This window comes from Giraffa tippelskirchi, chromosome 11 (genome assembly GCF_054371585.1).
Source record: "Giraffa tippelskirchi isolate mGirTip1 chromosome 11, T2T-mGirTip1v1.2.pri, whole genome shotgun sequence".
In the NCBI taxonomy this organism is placed as follows: Eukaryota; Metazoa; Chordata; class Mammalia; order Artiodactyla; family Giraffidae; genus Giraffa; species Giraffa tippelskirchi.
In genome coordinates, this window is record NC_137285.1 from 7,224,518 (window position 1) to 7,241,102 (window position 16,585).

General features: G+C 41.4%; 1 protein-coding gene across 5 annotated transcripts in view; it reads right to left on the minus strand.

Annotated features, from left to right (window-relative positions):
• GRK3 (G protein-coupled receptor kinase 3) overlaps positions 1-16,585 on the minus strand; it is a 184,144-nt gene that overhangs the window by 81,929 nt on the left and 85,630 nt on the right. For all 5 annotated transcript variants that reach the window (XR_014069073.1, XR_014069072.1, XM_081542945.1 and 2 more), the window contains one exon: positions 9,483-9,559. Coding sequence is in view for 3 of the 5 variants with exons in the window: in XM_081542944.1 (XP_081399070.1) it covers positions 9,483-9,559 (77 nt within the window). In the remaining 2 variants the exon portion in view is untranslated. The remainder of the gene's footprint in view (positions 1-9,482; positions 9,560-16,585) is intronic.

Here is a 16,585-nt window from a genome sequence, read left to right on the forward strand (position 1 = left end):
TGGCTGGGAGCAGGAAGTGGGCCTGTGCCCACAGGTGGGCACAGGGGATCTCTTTGAGACGTGGTTTACTAAAACTCATTGGATTATACTAACTCATAACGGGTGAATGATACGACATGCAATATTATGCCTCAATAAAGCTGTTTTTAAAAGAGTAAAAGTTGCAAAGTTTTGTTCTTGACCAAAACCATCCTTCAGACACCAACATTACCTCACACAAACTCTGAAAGATTAATATGCAAACTTGGGATTAGGTTCTCAAGTCAGCGTGAGAAAAGGAAATGTCTTCCACGGCAATAATGATATGATGTCATATTACATTAACCATGATGCTCTTTATACATGAGAGCAATATTTGCATTCTTTATGAATTAACCATCTATTTTGGAGTCTCCTTATGATGATAAACATCCTTCTCTAACAGGAAAGGGGATGCAGTCAGAGGAGCTGAGCAGTCTGTCGACAGACAGATGGAATTCATCAAAACTGTGGAAAATTCTTAAAGAGATGGGAATACCAGACCACCTGACCTGCTTCCTGAGAAATCTGTATGCAGGTCTGGAAGCAACAGTTAGAACTGGACATGGAACAACAGACTGGTTCCAAATAGGTAAAGGAGTATGTCAAGGCTGTATATTGCCACTCTGCTTATTTAACTTACATGCAAAGTACATCATGAGAAACGCTGGGATGAATGAAGCACAAGCTGGAATCAAGACTGCCGGGAGAAATATCAATAACCTCAGATATGCAGATGACACCACCCTTATGGCAGAAAGTGAAGAAGAACTAAAGGGCCTCTTGATGAAAGTGAAAGAGGAAAGTGAAAAGGTTGGCTTAAACTCAACATTTCAAAAACGAAGATCGTGGCATATGGTCCCATCACTTCATGGGAAATAGATGGGGAAACAGTGACAGACTTATTTTTTTGGACTCCAAAATCACTGCAGATGGTGACTGCAGCCATGAAATTAAAAGACACTCACTCCTTGGAAGGAAAGTTATGACCAACCTAGACAGCATATTAAAAAGCAGAGACATTACTTTGCCGACAAAGGTCTGTCTAGTCAAAGCTGTGGTTTTTCCAGTAGTCATGTAGGGATGTGCAAGTTGGACTATAAAGAAAGCTGAGCGCCGAAGAATTGATGCTTTTGAACTGTGGTGTTGGAGAAGACTCTTGAGAGTCCCTTGGACCACAAGGAGATCCAACCAGTCTATCCTGAAGGAAATCAGTCCTAAAGATTCATTGGAAAGACTGATGCTGAAGCTGAAACTCCAATACTCTGGCCACCTGATGAGAAGAAATGACTCTTTTGAAGAGACCCTGATGCTGGGAAAGACTGAAGGCGGGAGAAGAAGGGGACGACAGAGGATGAGATGGTTGGATGGCATCACCGACTCAATGGACATGAGTTTGAATAAACTCCGGGAGTTGGTGATGGACAGGAAGGCCTGGAGTGCTGCAGTCCATGGGGTCGCAAAGAGTAGGACACGACTAAGCAACTGAACTGAACTGAAATGTGCCCCACTTGCATGTGATGAAATTATTATTCCAGTTGATCACAGAAGAAAACGATAGCAAAATCATCTTAACCATATCTACTGGGTAACCAGTATCCCTTTAAAATCATTCTTTCAATGAGCCAAACCAAGGATACTTGTCAATATCTAAGTTTTACTGACAGCAAATTAGGAATCAATTTAATTGATGTCCATTAAGATGATTGATTACTATATAACCATTAGAAAAATAAAGACAACTGTCACTTAACCTTTTTTTTGGGGGGAAACTGGCAATTAAAAACAGAACTAAGCATTTATCCTGCTTTATTAGGTTTTTTATTTTTAAGGTTACTGCTTTATTTATTTATTTTTATTTATTTACTTTGGCCAAGCAGCATGTGGAATCTTAGCTCCCTGACCAGGAATCAAACCTGCACCCCCTGAGCTTGAAGCATGGGGTCTAAACCACGGGATCACCAGGGAAGTCCCCTGCTCTGTTATTTTCTACTGCTGTGTAACAAATATTCACAAACTCAGTGACTTTAAAATGTCAATAATAAATAGCTCCTGGTTCTGGAGATGAGAAGTCCTGGCTGGCTCCTCTGGCTTTTCTACTTACATAAGCGCTAAGTCACTTCAGTCGTGTCCAACTCATTGTGACCCGATGGACTGCAGCCCACCAGACTCCTCTGTTGATGGGATTCGCCAGGCAAGAATACTGGAGAGGGTTGCCCTGCCCTCCTCCAGGGGATCTTGCCAACCAAGGGACCAAATGTGCGTCTTTTACATCTCCTGCACTGGCAGGCAGGTTCTTCACCACCTGCGCCACCTTTCTGCTTAGGGGCTCATAAGGCCAGAATCAAGGTGCTGACAATCTAGGTTCTTATCTAGAGGCTCTGGGGAGGCATTTGCTTCCAAACTCATTCAGGTTGTTGGCAGAATGCAGTTCCGGTGGCTGTAGGACTGTTTCCCTGCTGTCTGCCATAGACAACACTTACAATCCTTTTCATGGGGTCCCTCAACCTGCAAAGTCGGCAAGGGAGTGTCCAATCTTTCTCGTGTCAGTCTGTCTGGCTTCCTCTTCTGCTGCCGGCCTGAGGACATTCTTTGGTTTTAAAAGGCTGGTGTGAGTGGCTTCAGCCCACCTAGAACACAGCCTTAACTGTATTTGCAAAACCTCTTTCAGGGGGTTACCCTTGGGAGTAATACCCGGAGGCAAAAGTCATGGGAGACATTAAGAAATCTGCCAACCATACCCGACTATCTCTATAGGCAAATAAATAGCTTGAGTTGATGAACAAAAGCAGTAAACACAGAAGGAATGGTACGATTAGCAAGCTCACCGCTTTGTTACTTCCTAATACAGTAATCGATTTAGGCAGAGATCGTCAATGAAAATGAAATGAATGGTGGATGGCAGCTGAATGAGGAACCCGAGAGCTGAGCGCACCTGAGCCACTTTGGAGAAGTGACGGCAGAGCGACACCTACGTATCACATGCCTCCTGCTACAAAGTCCGAACCTGACACGCTCGTGCAGCTGTTGGAGCTGGCTTTCAGTTCACAGGAAATTTAGGAAGCAGAAGTACAATTCGTTGAACTGACACCATGAAAAAGCAACCAGAAAAATCCAGAATGTGGAACACTCTACAGTATAACCGGCCTGGTTTCTTTAAAATGTCAATTACCTGTGGGTGGAGGACCATTCTAGATTAGCAGGATGTTATTACCAATTACGTTACAAGAATAATATTTGGATCCTGATTCAAAAAAACCAAGAGTAAAAGGACATTTTTAAGTTAATCAGAAAAACCTGAATATAGACTCAGTATTACAGTAAGAATCATCATTTTCATTAGTTGGGATAAAGGTATTAAAGTTGTACAAGAAAATATCAGATATTATAGAGATGCACATAGGGCTGAAACACTATGAGGAGTTTGCTAAATGCCTTAAAAATATTCTGGCAACCAAAACTAGAGGAGATGGACAAAGCAGGTACACAAAATGTTGAAAACATACTGAGTTTCAGTGTGTAAGAATGTGCTGTGCGTAGTCGCTCAGTTACGTCCGACTCTTTGTGGCCCCATGGACTGCAGCCCGTCAGGCTCCTCTGTCCATGGGGATTTTCCAGGCAAGAATACTGGAGTTGGTTGCCATGCCCTCCTCCAGGGAATCTTCCCCATCCAGGGATCAAACCCAGGTCTCCCTCATTGCAGGCAGATTCTTTACCATCCGAGCCACCAGGGAAGCCCATTATATAAGCACGGGGGATCATTACTCTGGTCCAGTTTTACCCAAGACTAAAACTTTTCATAAAAAGAGATTGCATTCACTGAGCATCTGTGAAGAACAATCACCATGGTCAGGGCTTTGCATCCATTTCCTGCTGGATCTTCACAAGGGCTAATGAAGTGGGTACCATTCATATCCCCATTTTTATAGCTAGGGAAATGGCTGAAATGACAACCAGTCTTGGTGTAGCCAACAGGCCTGCCAATCACTTGCCACCCAGCAAAGCCTCAGAAGCCAAGTAAATGGAAGATTTCTACACATCTTTTTTTTGTTTCACAAAGCATTCTGACACGTCAGACCACACTGGAAGTTGGTCCCCCAAACCGTGTGTCAACTGCCAGCCAACACGAGGGATGCTGGCAGGCTCGGAAAGAGAGAAGAGGAGGAGAGTAGAGGGGGATCAAGGGTGAAAGGGAAACAAGAGGAGAACAGAAAAGCGGCAAGGTGGAAACACATGGAGAGAGTCATGGAGAGGGGTGGAGGGAAGAGATGGGGAAGGCAGAGGAAGAAGTCAGAGACCAGGAGGGTCAAAGTGACTGCAGTCTCAGTCCACCTTCCACTTGCCTCATCCCTCACACCAGCCAGGAAACGAGAGCACCATGGAGCAGGGAAGAACCAGACACGTTAAATACAGAGCTCTGTCCACACGTAATTACAGATCTGCGTCTGCAGGTTTACCTTGTCCCCTTTCCCCATCCCCACCCCCACCGAGTTTAAACCTGGCTTCTCCCCGACTGGCTCACCAGTTCCAGGCTCAGGAGTCGGGAGGAAGGGAGGGAGGAGTTCTTTATCTGAACCATGTTTCGGTTTTTTAATAACTTAATTGAGATAAAAGCCACAGACCACCAGTGCCTGGCGAAGCTACTCTCGGGAGAAGAATCTGTGAGGCTGGAGTTAATACCATTAGGGGCTCAGATCAAAGGCTCCTGGAGCCAGCTTCAGGTGAGGGTTTCATCACAACCACGGAAAAGACAGCTCTGGGCGTTGCACATGTGATGAGGGGGCTGGTGGATGAGATGCAAAAGCAGTTACACGAGGGAGAGCGAGGGGCAGAAACGACAAAGGAAGAAAGAGACCTTGATTTATTTCAGAGACTGGAAAGTAGAGCTGCAGGGGAGGGCAAGCCTGTCACACTCCCCAGGGCATCTTAGTAACGCGAAACCACTTGCTCAAATTACACACTGAAAAACACCTTCCTCTCTTGGACTTAGGCCTATCTTTTGAGAAATCTCCGCACCAGGAGAGTGAAGTGGAGGAAGCAGCAAACATGTCGATTCAAGAGCAGAAGAAGAAAGATGAGGCAGAGGTCCAAGAAAACTGGTAGGCCATGGAGGCCACAGAAGCAGAAGGAAGGGAAGCCAGAGGCCAGGGCCGCTGGGACAAACTGCTGAACTGCATGCCTACCATCGAGGACTTGTCTTGGTGGGTCTGGGAATATCTATGGCGGTTCTGATCACCTCCATCACCTCTGAGAGACCCATCTTGCTCATTATCAAGGCGGTCCCTCTTTTGGTCCTTTGCCCTGAACCCACATGATATTCTAGACTAGTTCTCTTCTCAGTTGTGGCTGAATGTAACGTGTGTACAATAAATCATCTCTTTTGCTGTCTTAGCTGAAGACAAAAATTTAAAAAAAAAAAGCTTCCTCTCCTAGCGGTGTTATTCCTAAGAGCCAAAACTGGAAACAACTGGCCGATGAGTGGATGAAGGAAATGTGGCTCAGTGGGGCAGAGGAATATTATGGGGAAGAAGAAAGGAAGGCAGTGCTGACACACACGCGACAACATGGACGAATCCTGAAAACATCACGCTGAGAGAAGCCAGATGCAAAACGCCACGTTACATGATGCTGTTTACGTGGCGAGTACAACACGGCCACATCCATACCAAATCAGATGAGTGGTACTCAGGGGTTAGGAGCCGGGGGAGAGTGGAGAGGGAGGGACTGCTCCTGGGTGCAGCTTCTTCCCCCTGCTTTGGCCGGGGAGCGGGGGGAAGGGAGGTATTTTATTTTGTTTTGTTTATTTATTGATCTTTCGGCCATGCCTCACAGCATGTGGGACCTCGGTCCCCTGACCAGAGATCGAACCCTTGCACCCTGTAGTGGAGGCACTGGAGGCACAGAGTCTTAACCGCTGGACCCCCAGCGGAGTCCTGACGCAGTTTCCTTTTTGGGCAACTGAAAATGTTCCACGGTGAGACTGTGCTGACGGCCACACAACTCTGAATGCACCAGACACTGGACAGGTGAAATATACTATTATCAAAAGTACCTCAACAGAGCTGTAAAACATTTGAAAAATTTTAAGTCACCATTAAAGAATTTCTTTTTTTCCCTTTCCTCTCAAAGATATGGAGTTTCTTTCTCTGGTCATCAGGACAGTTTAATTTTCTGCTTTTCGGTGCTAAATCTGTCCCCCCACCAAACCCCTATGCTCAGGGTGAAACCTTCCGGGTGGCTAAGGGCTCCCCTAAGTTGTCCTCAGAGCAGACGGGCCACTCCTGATCGGCTCCTCCAGAGCACACCACCTGTCTTTTGACCGCTGTATTTAGTGAGTCATCACAGAAGCCAAATCTACAGCCTTCATGTTGTTCAGCCACTAAGTTGTGTCCAAACTCTTTGTGACCCCATATGAACTGCAGCACGCCAGGCTTTCCTGTCCTTCATTATCTCCCAGAGTTTGCTCAAACCCAAGCCCACTGAGTCAGTGATGCCATCCAACCATCTCATCCTCTGTTGCCCCCTTCTCCTCCTGCCCTCAATCTTTTCCAGCATCAGGGTCTTTTCCAATGAACCAGCTCTTCACATCAGGTGGTCAAAGTATTGGGGTTTGAGCTTCAGCATCAGTCCTTCCAATTAATATTCAGTGTTGATTTCCTTTAGGACTGACTGGTTTGATCTCCCTGCTGTCCAAGGGACTCTCAAGAGTCTTCCCCAGCACCACAGTTTGAAAGCATCAATTCTTTGGCGCTCAGCCTTCTTTAAGTCCAATTCTCACATCCATACATGACTACTGCAAAAACCATAGCTTTGACTCTACAGATTTTTGATGGCAAAGTGATGTATCCACTTTTTAATACACTCTCTAGGTTTGTCATAGCTATTCTTCCAAGGAGCAACCGTCTTTTAACTTTGTGGCTGCAGTCACTGTCCACAGTGATTTTGGAGCCCAAGAAAATGAAATCTGACACTCTTTCCACATTTTCCCCATCTATTTGTCATAAATGATAGGACCAGATGCCATGATCTTAGTTTTCTGAATATTGAGCTTTAAGCCAACTTTTCCACTCTCCTCTTTCACCCTCATCAAGAGGCTTTCTAGTTCTTCTTCATAGGTGGTCTCTTGGTGACAGACAGTGATTCGCAAAAGTCCAAAGACTTTCCATACCAGTTTCTGCTTTACTTGAATAAAGATCACTGTAACTCTTTCTAAAAAAAACCCCAAATCTATCCAACTCTTACCAGGTGACATTTTACGGTACATTTTATAGTAATGGAGCCTTCAGAGAATTATCAGAATGTAAGATCAGAATAATTCTTACCAGGTGACATTTTACGGTACATTTTATAGTAATGGAGCCTTCAGAGAATTATCAGAATGTAAGATCAGAATAAGTCACTTTATCAACCTGAGTCTCACCTCCTGACCTATACAGAAGGATGACCCAGGACTATCAGAATATTCAGTCTCAAAGGGACCAGTCAGCCTGTGTCTGCATATCATGGGAGCAGAAACACTTGCAGAAGCAGAGTTCCATGAAACTTCAGAAAGACTATAATTTCTTGGAATTTTAATAATTTCCTGTAGTATTACATTAATTTAAAAACTAAGACACAGTTTCCCTGCAATGCTCCTCTGAACAGTTTTTGAGAGGCAAACAAGATGCAGGAGAGAAGGACAGACTCCTGGCCTCTTACATTCAGCTATGCTGATTTTTTTTGTAAAAACTTGAACATAATCTGTTTATTCCATCACTGTGAGCAAATTAACAATAGAGCCAGCTGACAGGCCAAAGATGAATTCTACAATTGAGAACAAAAGATTGTTCAGGAAATTTCTGGATGGCGGGTGAACTGAATTGGGGGAATGTAAAATAAAAATACATAGATGATAGCGCTCCTCTAACCCAGCCAAGCTGGAGTCAAGACTGCCAGGAGAAATATCAATAATCTCAGATATGCAGATAACACCACCCTTATGGCAGAAAGCGAAGAAGAACTAAAGAGCCTCTTGATGAAAGTGAAAGAGGAGAGTGAAAAAGTTGGCTTAAAGCTCAACATTCAGAAAACTAAGATCATGGCATCTGGTCCCATCACTTCATGGGAAATAGATGGGGAAACAGTGGAAACAGTGGCTGACTTTATTTTTGGGGACTCCAAAATCAATGAAGATGGTGATTGCAGCCATGAAATTAAAAGATGCTTATTCCTTGGAAGGAAAGTTATGACCAACCTAGACAGCATATTAAAAAGCAGAGACATTACTTTGCCGACAAAGGTTCGTCTAGTCAAAGCTATGGTTTTTCCAGTGGTCACGTATGGATGTGAGGGTTGGACTCTAAAGAAAGCTGAGCCCTGAAGAATTGATGCTTTTGAACTGTGGTGTTGGATAAGACTCTTGGGAGTCCAACCAGTCCATCCTAAAGGAGATCAGTCCTGGGTGTTCATTGGAAGGTCTGATGTTGAAGCTGAAACTCCAATACTTTGGCCACCTGATGTGAAGAGCTGACTCATTTGAAAAGACCCTGATGCTGGGTAAGAGGGCAGGAGGAGAAGGGGATGACAGAGGATGAGATGGTTGGATAGCACCACCGACTCAATGGACATGAGTTTGGGTAGGCTCTGGGAGTTGGTGTTGGATAGGGAGGTCTGGCGTGCTGCGGTTCATGGGGTCGCAAAGAGTTGGACACGACTGAGTGACTGAATTGAACTGAACCCAGCCGACAGGCACCTTTAAACAAGCTGCCAGTCTTTCAGAAGGCCGGTGGGAATATAGGATCTCATTTCTTTGTGGGCCTTGAAATTCCCACTAAAGTAATTCCCGTCTGGTCCCAACTTCTCTAGGGCACTAACTGCTGGGGACCACAGAGCACCCCTACAGAACCACATGTCTGCACGGGCCGGGGGCATCAGCCAGTGGGCGTACACAACAGGAGCAGTCCTGCTGACCTGCTAAGCAGAGGTTCCAAATAGAGCCATAGGAATAAGGGAGACTGAGGTGGAACTGACAAGCGTAAGCGGCAAACAAAACCCACGAACCCTTGAGAACTGACCCCACACTCTGGAAGCAGACAGTCAAGCACAGAGCGGGGTGAGGGTGATGAAGACACATGTCAACACCTGTGATCATGAAAAGTACAAGGTCAGTGAGAGAAGAGAGGACCTCAGGCACAGATCTGAACAGAAGATTTCTCTCGGTATCAAGAATCCAATCCTTGGACCTGGGGAATCTTCCACACTGCCTTAAAACCTACACCCAAACTCGTCTGTTTCCCAGTAGCTTATTTACAAGAGACATTACTAGGGACATAAGTAATCACTTAGTATCTTATTAATTACATGCCATTTCCTTCACCCCCAGCTTGAGCTGTAACACATATGACAGCATCGGGGGCTGCATTTACACTTTACTGTGGTACCACAGACTAGAATTAACGGTCTGCCAAATGAACAGCCAGACTTACCAATTCTCTGATTAAAAATCTTGTCAAAGGTGATTTCGTGTCTCTCCTCAAGATACTTCTGCATCACGCTCCGGATACTAGAAGAAAAGAGTGACATGTTTTTAACAATGCCAGCGTCCATCCCTAGAATGGAAAATAAATACATGGATGTCTTCATTCAAGGGTACTAGCTTGATTAACTCTATTCTAGTATTCATTGTACACTTCAAACATATATAATTTTGTCAGTTATACCTCAGTAAAAAAAATATGCTCCCCTCAAAAGGCTAGTGGCTTGACAAAGGACGCCTGTTACTGACACCCACAACTGCATGAACAGCTGACTAAATTTAAAGCTCACACCTCTGGCTAGTACCCTCTCCTGTAACCCAGGGACAACCTTACATGTAAAGTTTGTTGTTGTCTAGTCATTGAACTGTGTCCGACTCCTTTGTCACCCCATAGACTACAGCCTGCCAGGCTCCTCTGTCCATGGGATTTCCCAGGCAAGGATACTGGAGTGGGCTGCCATTTCTTTCTCCAGGAGATCTTCCCTACTTAATTAAAAAAATAATATAAGGAATTTGGGGAAGTTCTCCCTCAACACCACCACTTTCCAAAAATAATAAAGGTGTGTGTGCACACACGCATGACAAATTCTGCTAACCTATCAATGAGATTCTTTCTCAAGAAAAGGCCAATGTTCCCTAGATATATTAATATTAAAAAATCACACTACTACACAGCAAGTATAAACCACAAGAAAATATAATTAGAAATAAGATTTCACTTATACCAGAGTAAGAAGCATTGAATGTCTTGAAATAAATCTTTCAAAATATGTGCAGGAGTGTTATAGGCAAAATTACAAAACTGTACTGAGAGACAGTAAAGAAGTTTTTAATAAGTAGAAAGATACAGCACAGTAAGGAACAGAAGATTTAATATTGCAAAAACTCTAATCAGATTCATCTACAAAATCAATATAACTCCCGTCAATATTTCAACAGGATTTTCCAAAGAACACGGAAACAGATAAGCTTTTTATAAAATGCATGCAAAAAAACACAGGCTCAAAAATAGCCAGGACATTTCTGAAGAAAGAGAATGATGATAAAAAGGCCCATTATGAAGCTAAAATAGTCAAGACAGGATAAACAAACTGACCAATGAAATGGAACAGAAATCACACAAACTGACCCACACATGCGTGGAACTCTGATACATAACTGAAGTGGCAAGGCAGAAAAATGGAGAAAGGAGCAATTATTAAGCGAACCCCCAAAGCTATATCCAAATAGAAAAAGCAGAAATTAAATCTCTATCATCTACTGATGGGCAATAGTTTGGCATCATTTCCCCCTCCCCCACCCTTTCTTTTGCTTTTTGAAACAAACTGAGGTAATTAAATGCATGTTTAAGTGTACCATTAAATGAGTTTTTCGCATATAATACTCTCCTAATCAAGATATCAAATATTTATATCTTCCAAAAAGTGCTCTTTTGCAACCTATCTCCCCAAATTCTAGGATCTGAGCACCTATTGATCTCCTCCTTCCTGATTAATAAAGACAATTTGCTATAGTTCTAGAATTCTATATAGATAAAATAATGCACTATGTTGTCTTTTGTTTTTGGTTTCTTTCCCTCAGCATAAACAAGCTTCATCTGTATTGCTATGTGCATAAGTTTTTAGTTCCTTCTTATTGCCAAGAAGTATGTTATTGTACGAATATTCTACCATTTGTTTATCTGTCCATCTGGTGATAGATGTTTGGGCTGTTTCCAGTTTGGGGCTATTATAAATAAAACTGTTTTAAACATTTGTGTACAAGTTTTCTCATGGCCATGTGTTTTCACTTTTTATGGGTAAATATATAGAAGTGAAACTGTTGGTCATATGGTGAATTATATTGAACATTATGGAACCATATTCTGAACTAGGTATAGGATTAATTCTTCGGTAGATGGTCTGTGCTAAGAAATCTCTCACATCCCAAGGTCAGGAAGCATTTAATCTATTTTCCCTTAGAAATTTTAAAGTTTAGATTTTATGTTTAGGTGTAAGATCCATTTCATGTTATTTCTGTGTACAATGCAAGGTAGGAACCAAGGTTCGTTTTCTCCTTCTAATACGTAATCATTCTGATACCATTTTTTGAAAAACCTATCCTTTCTCTACTGAATTTTCTTGGCATCTTTGTTGATTCAACACTAAATATGTGTTGGTCTATCTTTGGATTATTGTGTTACATTGATCTATATGTCTATTCTTCACAAAAATACCACCTTATCTTGATTGCTTTAGGTTTAAAACACAAGTCAATATCAGGAGGTTTAGTTATCTAAATGTTCTAACTTTGTTTTACTGCCTTTGGTTTTGTTTTTGTTTGTTTTTGGCTATCCTGGGTTCACTGCATTTAAGTTTTATAAGTCAACATGGAAATTTCTTCCTAGAAAAAGCCTACTGAGACTCTGATGGGATTTTGTTGAATTTATAGATCAATTTTAGAGAAATTAACCTCAAGAATATTAAGTGTACTATACATAAATATATTTTTCCATTTATGTAAGCTTCTTTAATTTCTTTTAGCACTATTTCATACCTTTCAGTGTAGAAGTCTTATTCTTTTTCTTATAATAGCTTTCTTTGGTTTTGGTATCAAGATAGTATGATTCATAAAATGAGATGGGAATTATTCCTTTTTATTTAATTGTTCTGAAAAAGCTGGTATAAGGCAGTATTAATTCTTCAAATGTTTGACAGAACTCATCAGTGAAGCCATCTGAGCTTGGAATTCTCTTTTTAGGAAGGTTTTAAATTACAAATTTCATTCTTTCACAGATATAGGGCCATACATATTTTCTATTTATTCCTGTGTTGGTAACTTTTATCTTTTAAAGAACTTGTTCCATTCACCCAAATTGTCAAATTACTAAGATTTGATCTTATTTCTTTGTTGTTCTTTCTTTGGTTTTGTTTCAGTTGCTGCAGGAGGGATCTTTAGATGAGGCATGTGAGCTCCTAGTTGCAGCACGTGGGATCTAGTTCTCCGACCAGGGATTGAACCTGGGCCCACTGCACTGGGAGCTCAGAGTCTTAGCCACTCAACCACCAGGAAAAGCCCTTTTTTTTTTTTTTTTAAATTGTCGTTTTTATGTCTGTAAAAGCTCTTCAGTCATTCTTTATACTGTTAAACTGTATGTTCTTTTTGTTTTCCTTTGATCATGCTAGCTAGACATGTATCAATCATACCGATCTTTAGTTTTTGTTTCATTCATTTTCTTCTATTATTTACACTTTTTATATTTATTGGTTTCCACTCTGTCATTTAAACGCTTGTAATTTACTATAGGATTAAATTGCTATTTTTCCAATTTCTTAAAAAGTCAGATCAATGAATTTAAACATTTCTAATGTAACCATTTAAAGTTATAAAATTTTCTCTATGCATTTTCTCTGTATTTCACAGATACTAAATTTTCTCTGTATTTCACAGATACTAATACAGTCTGTTTCATTTTCATTCAATTCAAATTATTGTCTAATTTCTCTTGGTATTTCTTCCTTGAACTAGGAGTTATTTATAACTGAGTTGACTCATTTCCAGATATTTGGAGATTTCTGGATATCTTTCTGTTACTGAATTTTGCTTCAAAAACAGAAATTTTAATTCTGCTCTTCAAAAGACACTGGAGAAAATTAAAAGACAAAGCATAGACAAAGAAAATGCTGTCAAATCATATTCTGATTGAGGCATTGTATTCACAATATATAAAGGCTTTTCAAAGCTCAAGAATAACAAAACAACCTAATTTTAAAAAATGGGTAAATGATGTATACAGACACTTCACCAAAGAAGATGAGTGGATGGCAAATAAGCATATGAAGAGATTCTCAACAGCGTTAGTCATTACGAAAAGGCAAACTAAAATCACAATGAGATGTCACTACACACCTACTAGACTAGCTAAAATTAGAAAAGACTGACCATACCACATGTTGGCAAAGACATGGAATAACTAGAATTCTCATACACAACTAGTGGGAAGGTAAAAAGAAAATAACTGGGCAGTTTCTTAATGAGTTAAAATACAAACCACTATATAACCAACCCATCAATTCCACTCCTACATATTTACCCCAGAGAAATGAAAGCTGCTGCTGCTGCTAAGTCTCCTCAGTCGTGTCCGACTCTGTGCGACCCCATGGACTGTAGCCTACCAGGCTCCTCTGTCCATGGGATTTTCCAGGCAAGAGTACTGGAGTGGGGTGCCATTGCCTTCTCCAGAAATGAAAGCATACATCCATAAACAGACTTGTACATGAACATTCTTAGCAGCGTTACTTGTGATGGTCAAACACCGGAAACCCAAATGCCACCAACAGATGAGTAAGTATGAGTGGATATCCATATTATGAAAGAATATTCAACAACAGACAGGAATAAATTATTGATATAACATACATGGATCTCAAAATAATTATTCTGAGTATAAGGAGCCAGGAGCCACGACCTAAAAAAATAAAAAGAGTACATATTGTTTGATCACAAAGCGGCAGGAGCAAACTTCTAGAGATAATATACATGCCCACACACCCCCCCAAAAAAATGTATCTGGGGCTTCCCTGGTGGCTCAGTGGTCAAGAATCCACCGGCCAATGCAGGAGATATGGGTTTGATCCCTGATCCAGGAAGATTCCACATGCTGCAGAGCAAAAGCCCATGCGCCCCAACTGTTGAGCCTGTGCTCTAGAGCCAGGGAACTGCAACTACTGAGTCCACACGCCCTAGAGCCTGTGCACTGCAACAGAAGCCACCACAGTAAGAAACCCGCGCACTGCAGCTAGAGAGCAGCCTCCACTCTCTACAACTCGAGAGAAGTCAAAAATAAATAAAACTTATACACACACACACACACACACACACACATATCTGGTCTCTCTCCTGGTTCTTGGCACAGAGCTCCTATAGCCTGTGGAATTCCCTGAGTGATAGAAATGTCTTATTCATTAGGAGTCCTTTTCATCCATACTTGAGTTTATGCTGACGAGGTGACTAGGAGGACTCTCTGGTATGATCCTTTCTTGTGCATGTTTGAAATTTTCATTACAGAAAGTTTATTACTTATTTTTGCTTCACGCTGCACAGCATATGGACCTGAGCTCCCTGGACCAGGGGTTGAACCCACATCCCTGCAGTGGAAGCATGGAGTCTTAATCACTGGACCACCATGGACGTTCCGAGGTAGTTTAAAAATATCAAAATATGGCCTCCAAATACCTCCTCACCAAAATAAGGCATAGATACTTACTATGTATAATACTATACCAACTGGAGGTGTAATGGTTTTTTTTTATTTTGATATCAATTTGTTGGTAATATACCAGCCTTACCCATCATAACCTATTGGGGTCCTGCTATAGAAATACAAAGGCTTCCCTAGTGGCCCAGATGGTAAAGAATCTGCCTGCAATGCAGGAGACCTGGGTTCAATCCCTGGGTCAAGAAGATCCCCTGGAGAAGGAAATGGCAACCCACTCCAGCAATAAACATTATATCATATTTTAAAGAATTTTTCTACTACTAAAGTAGTTTAAGGACCAGATATCTGCTTTCTCCTGGCCAAAGGACAGCTATAGATATCTCTCATTATTAAAAATCTCTATATTCTATGTGAAGTTTACTTCTGTTCTATTCTGATGTTCAAAGCAAAATGCATCTAAACAAGTATTTCAAATACTATGTAACACATCACCTAAAAACACTAGTTATACATAAGGTAGTTGTGAAGATCAAGCAAGCTGGTTTTGTTAGAAGCACCACCCAAATAAGAGTTGTTAAAATTATGACCATCAAGAAACCTAAAAGGCAGAATTTTTTTTTTTTAAGATAGGATGACTAAACAGTTACATTAAGATTCAGTTCCCTTGAAAGAAAATTGCTTTCTTTCACATGTAGTTACTAAACATTTTCCACTAACTGTTCATTAAATACCGGAAACGGAACAACATTATCTAAAACACAAGAAAGACTTGACTGCTCGATTTAAAACCACCAAACTCGGCCAGACATAGGCTCTGATGTGTGTGCTCAGTTGCGTCAGTCGTGTCCGACTCTCTGAGACCCCATGGACTGCAGCCCGCCAGGCTCCTCTGTCCATGGGATTCTCCAGGCAAGAACACTGGAGTGGGTTGCCATTTCCTTCTCCAGGGGATCCTCTCAACCCAGGGATCAAACCCGGGTCTCCTGCACTGCAGGTGGAGTCTTCACCATTGAGTCACTGGAGAAGCCCCATAAACTCTGAAAGGGTCTTTAAAAGTATCTGGTATAGCTGACTGTCAGCTCTTCCCAAGGTTCCTCAGTTCACCAGATCTTGAGCAAAAAATCTTGCATATAGTCTGCATAGCACTAATGCACATGAGATGATCTATATCCAGGAGATCACAAGCCAATTAAGCTAAATGTGAATTCCTTTGTGTTTTTTCCTCCCATATTTTGACAGTCCACATCCTATTTTTAGATGCCTTTCTTTTGCAATATATTACCTGATCTTAAGTGACACTAAACATAACTGAATTTCACTGACAAAAAAGAAAAAATCATATACAAAAGTCACACCTGAACAGATATAATTTGAAGGATGGACAACTTTATGGGGTCAATCAAGTTTACCTAATTAAAGCTACCAAAACTTTGTGACCTAAACTGTTTCTTCAAATTAGCTACAATAATCATTTTAGAATACATTTATCTGTTTCTCAAAATACTTTGCATCAGCAATGATATAGAAGCAGCTTCATCCTAATGGTTACATTGTAATCTATGTGAAATACCTATCAGAGAATAGGAAGACAGGAGCCAAGGAGGGTCTGTAGGAGGGTTGAGAGCATCCTCCTGGTTTCCAAGAGCAATTTTTTATGGAATTATCTCATTTAAAAGATCCCAATGCATAGCAGCACTACTCACAATAGCCAAGACATGGAAACAACCTAAACGTCCATCAAGAGATGAATGGATAAAGAAGATGTGGGACATACATATGGTGGAATACTACTCAGCTATAAAAAAGGAAATAATGCCATTTGCAGAAACATGGATGGACCTAGAAACTATCATATA